The following is a 15,313-nucleotide window of genomic DNA, read 5'->3' as shown; positions in this document are numbered from 1 at the left end:
GGGCAAAGTTCAAAGGAGACATGCGGGGAATGTGAGACCACACCTGGAGTAGTGCAGTTTTGGTCCCCTAATTTGAGGAAGGACATTCTTGCTATTGAGGGAGTGCAGCGTAGGTTTACAAGGTTAATTTCCGGGATGGTGGGACTGTCACATTCTGAGAGAATGAAGCAGCTGGGCTTGTACACTCTGGAGTTTAGAAGGATGAGAGGTTATCTTATTGAAACATATAAGATTGTTAAGGGTTTGGACACGCTGGAGGCAGGAAAAGTTCTCGATGTAGGGGGAGTCCAGAACCTGGGGCCACAGTTTAAGAATAAGGGGTAATCCATTTAGAACGGAGACAAGGAAACACTTTTTCTCACAGAGATTTGTAAGTCTGGAATTTTCTGCCTCGGTGGAGGCAGGTTCTTTGGACCCTTTCAAGAGAGAGCTGGATAGGGCTCTTAAAGATAGCGGAGTCAGGGGATATGGGGAGAAGGCAGGAACAGGGTACTGATTGGGGATGATTCGCCATGATCACATTGAATGGCGGTGCTGGCTCGAAGGGCTGAATGGCTTACTCCTGCACCTATTGTCTATTGAATGTTGCCTAGATGGTGATTGATGCCTAGAATTCTCTGTCAGGGTTGGTGGTGACGCTGATAGGATAGTGGTGTTTAAGAGGTTTTTGGATTTGTAGGGAAAGGGGGAGTATGAATCAGATGAGATCAGTTTATCTTGGCATCATGTTTGGCACAGACATTGTGGACCAAAGGGCTTGATCCCTTACTGTAGTATCCTATGATCTAAGTCCAATGCCACTGGAATTAAAGAAACAATTTTCATCCTTTTTCTGTTCAAGCCTGGACTTCATTATCCAATGTCCCAGTCTCTCTCAAGAGTCTTTTTAGAAACTGGCAAATGTCCTCATACAGGTTTAATGCATCATCTATCTTCTGAGCATCATCTCGTAACTTTTTAGCTACTTCAGTTTTACTTCCTTTGCTCAGCTCAATAGAATCCTTAGTTATAGAGTAGATATCCCACACTATGAAGATTGCTCCCACAACTCCTGAAACAGCTCTTGTAGTTTTGGACAAAGCTAGAGGAGTTCCATAAAGCAGTTGTTTCACTTTCCCAGTTTCCAGGGCATACTGTGTTCTTCCAACATTGCGACTCAGAGATGTCAACTTCTCAGCTAGTTTGCTAAGGCCAGGAGATTTGCGTAAGACTTGTTTGCCCATGATTGATGTTGTCAGTTTAAATGTGTTAGTGCCGATGGAACCAGATTGTAATCCAGCTTTAACTTCATCAAAATACTTTTTCCTGCATTTGTTGAAAATATTCCTTTCCTCCCTAACCCCTTGTAAATATAATCTATCTTTAACTTTGGGCAAATAATTTTCCCTGTGTTTACTGGTGACTTGCTTTACTTTGCTGTTCCTTTGACATTCCCCTGTTGTGCCTTCATTATAATCACATTCGGTATTTTCTTCCTCACTAAGAAGACACAGGAACTGGAGATTACTGTCGATGTTCGTCAAGTGTGCTGATATAACTTTCCAATCATTTTTATATTGTCTGATGATCTCATCTACCCTTTTCTGCATCTTTGACCGTGTAACATATTCAGTGATGCTAGCTGTCAAGTTAGTGACAACACCAGCTCCTCCTATGCTCGCTCCCACTGCAGTGAGTATCAGGGAGCCGCCAGCAGTGAAAGGAGCAGCAATTATTCCTGCAAGCGTAAGCACACCTCCTACAGCACCTGCAGAAGACCCTGTGACATTTGCAATTGTGGCACCTTTGTGATACCGATCAATACTGTTTGCAATCTCTTGTAGTTCACGTATGTATCCCGTCATTCGACATTGCCACTTAGAAAACTGATTTACAAAGTGTTGTATGGTCTCTGTTCTCTTTAGTTCATGTTGGTTCCTGTTTTAAATAAAAAATATAATTTGATCTCATTTTTGCAATCACACAAATTCTTAAAATTGCAATGACAGAAACTGAACTACATCAAGACATCGATACATGAATACATATTCAGAGAAGATTAATCCTGCATCTACAGAGAAAATGTCACGGTGAAATAATGAGTGTTCAGGGCCAGTGTGTTCGTATAAGAGTGGAAATTCTTTCCCAATGCCTCAGGTGACAGGTCTGCTCTGTTTCTAACTTAATGAAGTTAGTGAGCAAAATACAAAATGTGGAGTAGCTCAGTGGGTCAGACACCATCTGGAGAGAATGGACACGTGACATTTCATGTCAGGAAAGCATGTCATCTCCAGAACCTGAAAAGTCTGAAACCTCACCGCAAACCGTCTGAAGAAGGGTCCTGACCCAAAACGTCACCTATCATCCATCTGAAGATGAGGCCCATCCTGAAACGTCATCAGTTTGAAGAACTATTCCGACTTGAAACGTCACCTGTCATTGGTCTGATGAAGCGACCTGACCTGAAACGTCGTCAACCGTCAGTTTTAACAAGGGCCCCGATCTCTTGCCAACGCTGTTCCCGATGCAAACGTGGACTCGGGCGGGGACTGTTATGCTGAACACTTATTCTTGGTCCGCCGAGGCCTACTGGATCTTGTGGTTTATAACTCCCATTCCCATACTGATCTTTCTGTCCTGGGCCACCTCCATTGCCAGAGTGAGGCCACACGGAAATTGGAAGAACTGCACCTCATATTTTTCTTGGGTAGTTTAGAACCCAGCAGTATGAATATTGAATTCTCAAATTTTAAATAACTTCTACTAACACTCCCCACCCTGTTGTCCCCTCCTCCCCTTCCTCCACCCTGGTTGTTTAACCAGATCTACAAGTCACAACAATGAGTCTGTTTTTAGATCACACCTTCCCTATCCAACAATTGGCCTACCATGGAACCACCCTGCCTGAGGTCATCTGTACCGGCCCAGATTTGTCCTGGTTTTTACACCTCCAGTTCTCTCCCCCCTCCCCCCCTTCCCCCCCCCACCCCCCACTACTTTCATTCCGACGAAGGGTCCCGACCCAAAACGTCACCTATCATTTTTCTCCAGAGATGCGGCCTGACGCTGAGTTACTCCAGCACTTTTTGTGTAATGTTCATTGCATACCTGGTATACAAACAATATTCTGAAATGTGGTTTGTGTGTCATGATACAAATATTCTATGCAGAATATTCAAAAGCATACTTTCATCTTTGAAATCATTTTCGTGTATATGAAGGGAGGATTAAACATAAAAGCCTTAAAGTCAATTTGGGAAATATTTGAACAAAATTTTGAAATTGATGTTTTTAGCAACAATCGTTTTACTTCCTTTGCTCCTGGCATCAAAGCAATGGCATTCATAGAATAGAACTAATGGAAATATTCCTTGGAGCGCATGAGGATGAGGGATGATCTTATGGAGGTGTATAAAATCATGAGGGGAATAGATAGGGTGAATGCACAGAGTCTTTTACCCAGAGTAGGGGAATTAAGAAGCGGAGGACACATGTTTCAGGTGTGAGGGGAAATATTTAATAGGAACCTGAGGGATAACTTTCACACAAGTGGGTGGTGGGTACATGGAACGAGCTGCTATATGGAGTAGCTGAGGCACGTATTGTAACAACATTTAAAAGACATTTGGACAGGTACAGAGATAGGAAAGGTTTGGAAGGATATGGGCCAAATGTTGGCAAGTGGGAATAATGTAGATGGGGCATCTTGGTGAGTGTGGGAGAGTTGGGCTGGAGGGAATGTGTTTTATGGAAAGACAACGATCCATTTGATCATAGTCCTCACCTGAGCTGTTTTATGAAATGACCTGTTATTTATTATTTGTCTGTCCCTGGAACACCAGCCCAGATCAATCCAGTCACTGCTGCCTGGATCATTGTAATGAAATATATGCAGGATTCAAGGATTCGGATTAATTCGGAGGAAGCACATGGTGAAGAGCACAAATAATTATTAAAGCAAACACAATTAAAACAGAAACTCAAGTGTCAACTATCAATAAAGAAGGTTAGATTGCATGGGATCCAAGAAGAGATAGCTGAATGGATAGCAAATTGGCTCCATGGAAGGGAGCAGAGGGTAATGGTAAAAGGTTGATTCTCAGACTGGATGCCTGTGACGAGTGGTGTGCCACAGGGTTCGGTGCTGGGCTCGTTACTGTTTGTCATCTACATCAATGATTTGGATGAGAACATACAGGGCAAGATTAGCAAGTTTACTGATGGTACAAATGTTAGTGGTTTTGCAAATGGTGAAGGTAGTTGTGAACGATTGCAGCAGGATCTGGATCGATTGGCCAGCAGGGCGGGGGAATGGTTGATGGAATTTAATACAGAGAAGTGTGAGGTGTTGCATTTTGGGATGTTGAACAAGGGCAGGACCTACACAGTAAATGGTGGTGTTGTAGAGCAGAGGGATCTAGGAGTGCACGTGTATGTTCCATGAAGGTGGAGTTACAGGTGGATAAGTTAGTCAAAAAAGCTTTTGGCTCTTTGACCTTCATCAGTCAGAGTATTGAGTATAGAAGTTGGGAGGTCATGTTGCAGTTGTATAAGATGTCGGTGAGATTGCATTTAGAATATTGTGTTCATTTCTGGGCACCATGTTATAGGAAAGACATTGTCAAGCTTGAAAGGTTCAGAAAAGATTTACGAGGATGTTGCCAGGACTAGAGGGTACAAGCTATAGGGAGAGGTTTAGGCTGGGTCTCTATTTCATGGAGCGCAGGAGGATGAGGGGAGATACAGAGGTATACAAAATCATGAGAGGAATAGATTGGGTAGATGCAGAGAGTCTCTTGCCCAGAGTAGGGGAATCGAGGACCAGAGGACATAGGTTCAAGGTGAAGGGGAAATATTTAATAGGAATCAGAGGGGTAACTTTTTCACACAAAGGGTGGTGGGTGTATGGAACAAGCTGCCAGAGGAGGTAGTTGAGGCTGGGACTATTCCATTGTTTACGACAGGTACATGGAAAGGACCGGTTTTGAGGGATATTGACCAAGCGCAGGCAGGTGGGACTAGTGTAGCTGGGACATTGTTGGCCGGTGTGGGTGAGTTGGGTCGAAGGGTCTGTTTCCACACTGTATGACTCCATGAACTCTTGCCTCCCTCTGTATTTGAGTCTCCTGTCTGCACCGACACACATAGCGGTCCAATCTCCCTCTCCCTCTCTCATCTAACTCTGAAGCCTTTACAGGTATATTATTTGTGCTGTATATATGATTCATTTTTATCAAGTGAAATTTTTATATGTTATGCTGACAATCTTTGTTTAGGGTCAGAGGCCAATTATGACTGGTCCAGTGCTTGACCACACGGAAGCATTTTACAAACTGAATTTTATAAAGCTAGAATGTTCATATCTTAGGCAGACATGCATTATAGTTCTGAAGGAAGGGGAATAGCAATGAATAAGATTAATCTCTTATTTCTAATTTTTAATGTATCACTTTGTGATGATATCTGGTCACATATGTGACACGTTGGTTCACTTTCCAAAGAATGGGCCTGCAGCATCTTGAAATGCCACCTCAATATTAATTTCACAAATCCATTTAGTGTTGCATCATCTAAATACCATGAAGAGTCTTTTAAAATTATCGTCAAGGAAGAGCCTCCAGATGGCGGGGCTGGAGCAAAGGCATTTGTAAATGAATCCATTCCGATTGGACATCTGTGAGCATTGGGCATTGTGACATCACACGATGGAACGCTCACCAACATTCTACGAGTGAGAGCTGTTTTTTTTAACATTTGAAATTTTTTGGGAGGGGAAGGATTTTAATCAAAATGTGTACATAAAAATGACGTCATTTAATGAGGAGTGGATTTGCGAATGCAAAAGTGAAATGGAAAAAATCTCGGAGTTTCTGCGTGTGGTTTTGGCGGACCAAGGAATAAAGGCCAAAATTCTAATCTGAAAAAAAAATCTGAAAATGGAATCTCACACACACAGTTTTAATATATAGATAGATAGATTGATTTATTTGGCCCTCTTTTTTGATTACATAGTCTGCACTAATGACTACGTCAGTTGCTTTACTGATGACCATGACTATCTATTTATTAACGATCCTCATGATGATTATCAAGTGTAGAAAATGACTGGTAATTTACCAGCAAAAGTGATCTGGAACTTGAGCTGTTGACATTTTCACAATTTCCTCACGTTGCATTCTTTGTTACCTGGATCCTGAAACATTTCAATTGCGCAAACCCACCTCCATCGCATTGAACTGTGATAATGGATCTGAAATACAGAAATGTTAACAAATATTAATATGTGTTGATATTACAGGGATGTATCTTATAATGAAACGTTCATGTACTGTTTCAAAAGCAAAGTAACTGTTGGAAATCTGAAATATAAAGAGAAGTGTTGGAAATACTCAGAGGGCCAGGCAGCAGCTGTGTTGCTGTTTACCACAAACCTAATAATATATCCCATTTAGTCAAAGTTAAGTTCATATTCTGATGAAGCAGCATTGAGCTGAACTGTTAACTTTGTTTCTCTTCCATAGAGGCTGTCTGACACATCGAGCAGGTCCAGAGTTTCAGTTTCTATCAAATCTTCTGGGAAAATATGTTAAGAAATAACCAGGAAGCAGGCCAGACTGAACATCATGATGAGTAAACCAGAATCTGACTGAAGGGAAGCATTAACTGGAATCATGGAATCCAATGACTGGGAATTCCAGGATACCTTGGCGGTTACGGTGCAACGGAGTTTACGACCATCTCACTTGCGTCGTACTTTGATAAGACTTTACTATAGGTGAGGCCACAGGTTATTTGAAAACGTGTTATCGGTTTTCTTTGATTGGTCACAGGTTGAACGGTGGGAATGGAGAGAGAAGTAGTGATGATCTCAGTAATTGAGCATAGAACAGTACAGCACCAGAACAGATCCTTCAGCCCATGACCCGACGGCTACTGGACCCGACGGCGTCTCTGGACGCGTGCTGAAGGACTGCGCTGACCAGCTGGCTGGAGTCTGTACGAGGATTTTCAACCAGTCTCTGGCCCAGTCCACTGTTCCACCCTGTCTGAAGTCCGCAACCATAGTCCCCTTGCCCAAAAAACCCCACATCTCCAGCCTCAACGACTACCGGCCAGTCGCACTCACACCAGTGGTGATGAAGTGTTTTGAAAAACTGGTCCGGGGTCACATCACATCACTCCTGCCCCGAAGCTTTGACCCCCACCAGTTTGCGTACAGAGCGAATAGATCTACAGAGGACGCTGTAGCCACAGCTCTCCATGCTGCACTGTCCCACCTGGAGCAGCGGGGGAGCTACGTGCGGATGCTCTTTGTGGACTACAGCTCTGCCTTTAATACCATCCTTCCCCACAAACTGGTGGACAAACTGGGGGACTTGGGACTTCCACACTCCACCTGCATGTGGATAAATAGCTTCCTGTCGGGTCGCAGCCAGAGAGTCAGAGTGGGCCATCACACATCCACGGCCCTCAGCCTCAGTACCGGCTCTCCACAGGGCTGCGTGCTGAGCCCCCTGCTCTACACCATCTACACACATGACTGCATCCCCGCCCACCACAGCAACACCATTGTTAAATTTGCGGATGACACTACGGTGGTGGGACTCATCTCCGGGGGGGACGAGTACGCCTACCGGGATGAGGTGGAGCAGCTGACAGTGTGGTGTGGAGAAAATAACCTGCTCCTTAACACCTTAAAGACCAAGGAGATAATAATAGACTTCAGGAAGAATAAAACGGACATGGTGCCATTAATTATCGGAGGGGACTGTGTGGAGAGGGTGGCGGATTTCCGCTTCCTGGGAATCCATATTGAGGAGGACCTGACGTGGAGCGTGAACACCTCTGCGCTGCTGAAAAAGTTCCAGCAGAGACTGCACTTCCTGAGGGTGCTCAGGAAGAATAACATCACTCAGAGACTGCTGCTGTCCTTTTATCGGTGCTCCATTGAGAGCCTCCTAACATACTGTGTATGCGTATGGTACACCAGCTGCACAGCGGCTCAGAGGAAAGCGCTCCAGAGGGCCATTGACAACGCCCAGAGGATTGTCGGATGCCCTCTCCTTACCTTGGAGGACTTACACAGTTCCCGCTGCATCAAAAAATCCCAGAGTATTATAAAGGACATTTCCCACCCCGGACACTCCCTGTTTGAACTGTTACCGTCAGGCAGACGGTACAGATCTACAAGGACAAGGACAAACAGACTTAAAAACAGTTTTTACCCCACTGCTATAAAGGCACTAAATGTAGCCGCCAAGGAACGCAGGGGCGATACATACATACATGAAATCGACAGAAGGATGTAGGGCTGGGTGTTTATGCGTGCTATTTTTATGATATTTATTTTAGTTGTTTATCTTTTTAAATATTTTACTTTGTATGTATCGTTAGCTTTAGAAATGTTTGAATGGTGCACTGACTGGCTGACATTTTACAATTTCGTTGTACATGGTTCATGTTACAATGACAATAAAGAAACTATTCTATTCTATTCTATTCTATTCTATTCTATGTCTGTGCTGAATATGATGCCAAATTAAACTAATCACTGTCTATATCTGATCCATTTCTCTCCATTCCCTGAATATCCATGTGCCTATCTAAACGCCTCTTGCCACACACATCTCCTTTAAACATTTTCATCTTAAAGTTATACCCTCTCGTCTTTGAGATTTCCAACCTGGGGAAAGGATTCTGACTGCCTCTCATAATTGTACTAATTTTTCTCATGTCATCCCTTAACCTCTGAAGCTCCAGAGAAAACAAAACAAAAAACAAAATTTGTCCAACCTCTTCTTGTAGTCAAGGCAGCATCTGGTAAACCTCCTCTGCACTCTCCATAGTCTCCACATCCTTCCTGTAATGGGACGACCAGAACTGCACACGATGCTCCAAAGGCAGACAAACCAAATTACTGTGGCGTCATTGTGGAGCAGAGCCGTTCAGAGAGACCAGCCTTTCTCATGGAAGAGAAGGATCAGGTAGGCTGGAAATGATGAGGCAATTAGAAGTGTCAGCCAGGAGAGGATGGGTGGTGGGATATCACGGATTGGAGGATTTGGTCATGGTGGGGGTGAGAAGGTTACTGCTGAGCACAGTATGTGGAGGAACTTGAAATGCTTTAGATTTGTTTCTTGATCACTGGAAGGTCTTCCAGATGAGCACCAGTAGGCACTACAGGTTTTTTATTCAGTTTCAAAAATAAACTATATTCAAAATAAAAATATATAAAAAACAAAAACCATTCTGTCTAGACTTGAAACATCACCCATTCCTTTTCTCCAGAGACGCTGCCTGTCCCACTGGGTTATTTTGTGTCTACGGTATAAACCAGCATCTGCAGCTCCTTCCCACATCAGTAGTTCAGTGGTTCTGTATTGTCACATGTGCACAGCACAGCGCAGTGAAATTCTTTTACACAACCCACAAATTCAGCCACCATATTTTTGCAACGTTTACAAGGAAGAAAATAAAGAAAGTGTCCGAAGTCCAAAAATCCTAAATCAGTCGGGATGGTCCATGACAAGGACCCTTGCAATCTTCTGCAGACGCTCTTTGCTACAGGATTAATGTCCTGTGAGCACTGCAAGATTAATACCCTGTTGCACCTGCATTAAAGGTATCCCTAGCACAGCGTGGTTCAAGTTCCCAGCAAATCCTTCCAAAGGAGCATTGTATTTGGGGAACTAGTTCAAATGTTGGTCTTTGATGTGAAAATTGAATCAGGGTGTCTCAAGATTGGAAGTTCCACAAGGACTCGGAAATGTTTAAACTGTGATCTACTCTTGTTTCAATTGATTTTCTTACTAATAGAAACATAGAAATATAGAAAATAGGTGCAGAAGCAGGCCATTTGGCCCATCGAGCCAGCACCGCCATTCAATATAATCATGGCTAATCGTCCAAAATCAGTACCCCGTTCCTGCTTTTTCCCGAATGGCCCAATTCTATTCCCATAACTTGTGAAAGTGATCTATCTATCCCTCATATATCCACATTCTCCTTCCTTCTCCCATAACCTCTGGCACCATTCCAAATCTGTCTATCTCTGCCTTAAATATATCCACTGACTTGGCCTTCACAACCTTCTGTGGCAAAGAATTCCACAGAAGATTCCATCCTCTTCAATCTTGCATGTACTTCCTTTTCCTTTGCCATCCTTACCGCTCCTCCTTACTGCAAGATGTTAGTTCTGAACATCGATCACTGGTTCATTCACAGGATGTGGGCTTCGGTGACAACACGTGTTTATTGTCGATCCTGAACTGTTGCTGGAATGAAGAGGCAGGTAGGACTCATCTGTGTATGAAAACAGAAATAGAAGCAAGAGTCGACTATTCAGCCCCTTGCATCTGCTCCACCATTCAATAACATAATTATTGATCAGTAACTACATGGGTCTGGAGTCATAAGTAGAACAGACCTGTAGAACAGTAGTTTTCTTTCCGTAAACGACTTTGGTGAACCAAAGATAGACACAAAGTGCTGGATTAGAGCCTCTGTCCCACTTTCCCGAGTTACTCACGAACTCCCGAGTTTCCCGCCTTGATTTGAACTCGAAGAATTACGGTAATAACCAGTCGTAGGTACTCGGAGCAATTTTTTTTACTCGTTGACATTTTTCACCATGTCCCGACTTACCTGATGCCTCGACTTCCTACGGCTACCAATACGAGCCGCTACGAAACATCTACGGACTCCTACGGGCTCGCTACCGACATTCCCCGAGTTCGAATCAAGGGGAAAACTCGGGAGAGTTCGTGATTAACTCTGGAAAGTGGGACAGGGGCTTTACTCAGCAGGTCAGGCAGCATTTCTGGAGAAAAAGGATGGGTGACATTTTGGGTCGGTACCCTTCTTCAGACTGCTGGAGCCGCAGGCAAGTGCCAAGGAACACATGTGGCTGTGCCAGCGAGTCAGGTTAAAACACGGAGAGCAGGAAGAATCACAGCGGGAGAGAAGTGAGAGGATGTTGCAGAATTTTCAGACTTGGTGAACCGGATGGGATATTCAATTCCAGCTGCCAACTTTATTTAATTTTTTTAATTCAAATTTTCAGCTGCACCAGTGGGATTCGATTGATGTATGTAGATGAATAGTTTGATTATTAGTCCAGGAACATAACCACATTGGTCTGCCCTGCTGCATGATTCATTACGCTGACACAAATAAATACTGTGCCAATATGATTAGATTGCCCAGTCCAGATCATTTGTCTTCAGACAAATGATCTGGACTGCAGATGCAGACTTATCTGCATCAAACTCTATTAGCCATTCCTCAGCCCACTTGTCTAACTGATCAAGAACCTGATGTAATTTTTCATAATCATCTTCACTGTCTATAATATCACCCACTACAACCATGCTGACCATCCCTAATCAGCACCAGTCTATCCAAATATTTTTTTTCTAATCCCTCTTAATAATCTCCAGTTACTTGCCTACTACGGATGTTAGGCTTACTGGTCTATAGCTCCTAGATTTTTCTTTGCAGCCCTTCTTAAATTGAGGCGAAACATTAGCAGCCCCCCTGTCCCCTGTACATTTGTCTAACTGTGAGCAGCATGGTGGCGCAGTGGTAGAGTTGCTGCTTTACATCGCTTGCAGCACCAGAGACCTGGATTCGATCCCGACCAAGGTGGTGTTTGTACGGAGTTTGTACATTCTCCCTGCGACCACGTGGGTTTTCTCCAAGATCTTCGGTTTCCTTCCACACTCCAAAGAGGTACAGGTATGCAGGTAAATTGGCTTGGTATATGTTTAAATTGTCCCTAGTGTGTGTAGGGTAGTGTTAATGTGTGGGGATCGCAGGTCGGTGCAGGCACGGTGGGCCGAAGGGCCTGTTTCTGTGCTGTATCTCTAGACTAAACTAAAATTAATGATGATTCATATATCTCAGCCAGGGTCCGTGCAATATCCGACAAAAGCCCGGGAGATTTGTCTTCCTCCATACCTTAGGACGTTCAGCATCTCCTCGACTGTAATACTGACTGTTCTCAAGACACTTCCATTAACTGTCCCAAGTTCCCCAGTCTTCATGTCTTTCTCCACAGTAAAAACAGGAGAAATACTCCTTGAGGATTTTACCCATCTCCTGTAGCTCCACACGAAGATGACTGCTTTGGTTTCTAAGGGCCCTATTTTCTCTCTAGTCACCCTCTTTCTCTCTACCTTAATGTTAATCACCAGAACTACCTCCTGCCCCTATTTGGTCAATGCTCACTGGTACCTTTATTGTCACATGTACCGAGATACAGTGAAATTCATTTTTACGTACAGTTTAATAAAAGTAGTATTATACATGGCACATCTTAGATACAATACATGCATAGGAATAGTATACTGAGACAGCATACAAGGAGTTGCCATGTTTTGATGCCATTTTCATGTCCTTTTCATGACATCCTTATTAGTCTTGCAGGTGCCTGCAATCTCCTGGCATATTTGCTATTCTAATTCCCTTTTACTATTTTGGAACCTGTAGTACACTCCTAACAAGGTGATCATCCCCTTTTCATTTCTCCGCAATGCCTCACTGGACGAACAATCAATTTTGGATTACAGCTTTAACATTCACCTTAATCAATGAAGCAACATCCCCTCCTTGTGGTTGGTCCACGACAGATCATTGGTAGTATTAACGCCAAGGATATTGTTCTGGCACCATATCACTAAATTCTCCATCTCATTCCTGTACTCTATCTTATTGTTCGTGATTCGACCCACCACAGTGGTGTTGTCTGCAAAATTGTAGATGGATTTAGAGCTGAATTTGACCATACATTTGTGAGTGTAAAGGGTGTATAGTATGGGGCTGATCCTTGAGGCAACAGGTGTTCATGTTATTGTGGAGGAGGAGTTGTCACCTATCCTCAGAGATTAAAATCTGAGGGCCAGAAAGTTGCAGACCCAGTGGCAGAGCTGATTCCTAGGTCCTGGAATTTGGTGTTGAAAGCAGAGTTAGAGTCAATGGTCTGACCTTGTTGTCTAGGTGTTCCAGAAATGAGTTTAGGGCCTGGAAGATGGCAGTTAATGTGCGCCATCACCGGTCTCTCAATGCACTTTATAATGTTGGGGTCTCAACCCAAAAAGTCATCCATTCTTTCTCCAAAGATGCTGCTTGTCCCGCTGAGCTGTCCAGCATTTTGTGTCTATCATAATGTTGGATATCAGAGCCACTGGACGTTAGTCATTAAGACACGCTGCTATAATTAAGGGAAGGTAGGTCAAGGAATTACAAATGGAACTTGACTCTGACAAGTAGGTAGACACAAAATGCTGGAGTAACTCAGGCAGCGTCTCTGGAGAGAAGGAATGGGTGACGTTTTGGGTCGAGACCCTTCTTCAGACTTCAATTTAAACCAGCATCTGCAGTTCTTTCCTACACTTATGAGATGTTGTATTTTGGTATGTCAAACCAAGTCAGGACTTGCACAATAAATGGCAGAACCCTGGGACGCGTTGCAGACAAGAAGATCTGGGAGTACAGGCGCATGATTCCCTAAAAGTATCGAGTGGGATGGACATTGTGATCAAGAAAGCGTTTGGCATGCTTGCCTTCATTGGAAATGGTTTTGAGTAGAAAGGTTGGCACATCATACTCCAATTGTACATATCGCTGGTGAGACCATACTTGGAGTACGGTGTGAATTTACAATCACCAACCATAGTAAGGATAACATTAAGTTGAAAGGGTGTAAAAGAGATTCACCATGATGTTACTTGGTTAGCGGGCTTGAGATATTGGCAGATTTTGGATCGATCGGATCTTTTTTCTTGCAGTGTAGGAGGCAAGGGCTTAAATTGTCTTTTTACCAGGATAGAGGATCGAGGGTGGAGGGCATAGGTTATGATGAAAGGAGAGATATTTTAGATTGACCTCAGGAGCAACCTTTTCACTCAGAGGGTAGTTAGAGGGCATGGACAATGTGGGCTGAAGGGCTGTTCCCGTGCTGTACAAGTCTATGACTTCACTATGAAATCATTAAAAAACATTGTCAGCTGGAGTATTGTGCAATTTAAATTACCATAAGTAATATGTGTCTGAAAGTGTCAACACAAGTTCATAGAGTGGTAAAGAAGGTATATGGTTTGCTTGGCTTCATCGTTGAGGCACATTGAGTATAAGAATCAGAAAATCATGAATTGTCTTTCCACTGACTGGTTAGCACGCAACAAATGCTTTTCACTGTACCACTGTAAACATGTCAGCTCTATGAAAGGTTTAGAGTATTGTTTGCAGTTATGGGAAGGGTTTGCAGAGGGGTGAAGAGGTTGAAGGCACCTCCCTCCCCTTTCTTGATCTCCCAGTGTCCATCACTACCACTGATGTCTATTAAAAACACACTGACTCCCACAACTATCTCAACTACACTTTTTCCCACCCGGCTTCCTGCAAATACTCTATCCCCTACTCCCAATTCCTCCATCTACGCCGTATCTGGGCCCAAGATGAGGTGTTCGATACCAGGTGTCCTCAGTCTTGCACCATCTCCCTCCGTTTTCTTTCATGAAGCCACTTTTTTGCCCATACATTTTTTATTAACTATCTCTCTGTGGATCCCATACGCTCTAACCTTCCTGGGCAGCCGACCACACTGAACCTAATGTGGGTGAAGCAAACTTTTGGTAATGCCCCAACTTTGTAAACAAAAATATGTCAGTTTTGATTTTTTTTAAATAGAGCAACAGCATGAAAATGCCAACATTTGCATCTACCCTCATACCACATACCACCCCGACTTGGGAGTACACTGCCACTCCTCATCGCCACCAGATCTATATCCAACATCACTGAAAGGTCCTTGACCAGCTGGAAGTTTCGGTTTATTATTGTCATGTGTAACGAGGTTCATGAAGCTTTGTTTTTCATGCCATCCGAACAGATCAGGTATACCTTACACGCATACAATCGAGTCGAACTCAAATACAATAGATAGAGCAAAAAGGAAGATCCAGAGTTCAGAATATAGTTCTCAGCATTGTAGCATGATAGCTGTATAGACAAAATCCATTCAAATGGTTTAAGAAATCAACTCACCACCACCTTCTCCAGGGCAATTTGGAATAGGAAGGAAAATCCCGATGAAACACTGACCTGGAAAATAAAGAAAAACAAGCAGGTCTGTATGTAATAGGACAACTTTGCTGTGCAACCAGCTTCTTGCCATGCCAAACACCTGATCAAGATATTTTTAACATGTAAATGCATAAATGTTTATAATGTCAGCAATGTTGTTGAGCTGGAACTGGGTGTGACACTGGAACTGATGCATGGTCCTAGTCGGGAAAGACCTGCTGATAATAGAGCTGCTAACATAGAGGTACCT

General features: G+C 43.4%; 1 protein-coding gene across 2 annotated transcripts; it reads right to left on the bottom strand.

Annotated features, from left to right (window-relative positions):
- Nucleotides 1–603: 603 nt before the first annotated feature.
- LOC116982718 lies at nt 604–15,075 on the bottom strand. Of its 2 annotated transcripts, XM_033036119.1 has the most exons (4): nt 15,025–15,059; nt 10,147–10,253; nt 6,097–6,229; nt 604–1,917 (listed from the first exon to the last, which is right to left on the bottom strand). In XM_033036119.1, exons 3-4 carry the CDS (start codon nt 6,153–6,155, stop codon nt 837–839), a joined length of 1,140 nt encoding a protein of 379 aa, XP_032892010.1. In that variant the 5' UTR covers nt 6,156–6,229; nt 10,147–10,253; nt 15,025–15,059; the 3' UTR covers nt 604–836. The 2 variants fall into 2 exon arrangements, with proteins under 2 accessions (XP_032892010.1, XP_032892001.1); XM_033036110.1 differs by lacking the exon at nt 10,147–10,253 and having other exon boundaries at nt 15,025–15,075.
- Between the last annotated feature and the right edge of the window lie 238 nt (nt 15,076–15,313).

The sequence above is a fragment of the Amblyraja radiata genome, chromosome 1 (assembly GCF_010909765.2).
Source record: "Amblyraja radiata isolate CabotCenter1 chromosome 1, sAmbRad1.1.pri, whole genome shotgun sequence".
Taxonomy (NCBI): domain Eukaryota; kingdom Metazoa; phylum Chordata; class Chondrichthyes; order Rajiformes; family Rajidae; genus Amblyraja; species Amblyraja radiata.
This window is presented reverse-complemented; position numbering and strand designations above follow the sequence as displayed.

Coding starts and splice junctions, on each gene's coding strand:
- LOC116982718 (XM_033036110.1), bottom strand. CDS start 6,155: ATGCAACGTGAGGAAATTGTGAAAATGTCAACAGCTCAAGTTCCAGAT. Junction 1,918..6,096: donor GTTCCAGATCACTTTTGCTG/GTAAATTACCAG, acceptor TATTTAAAACAG/GAACCAACATGAACTAAAGA.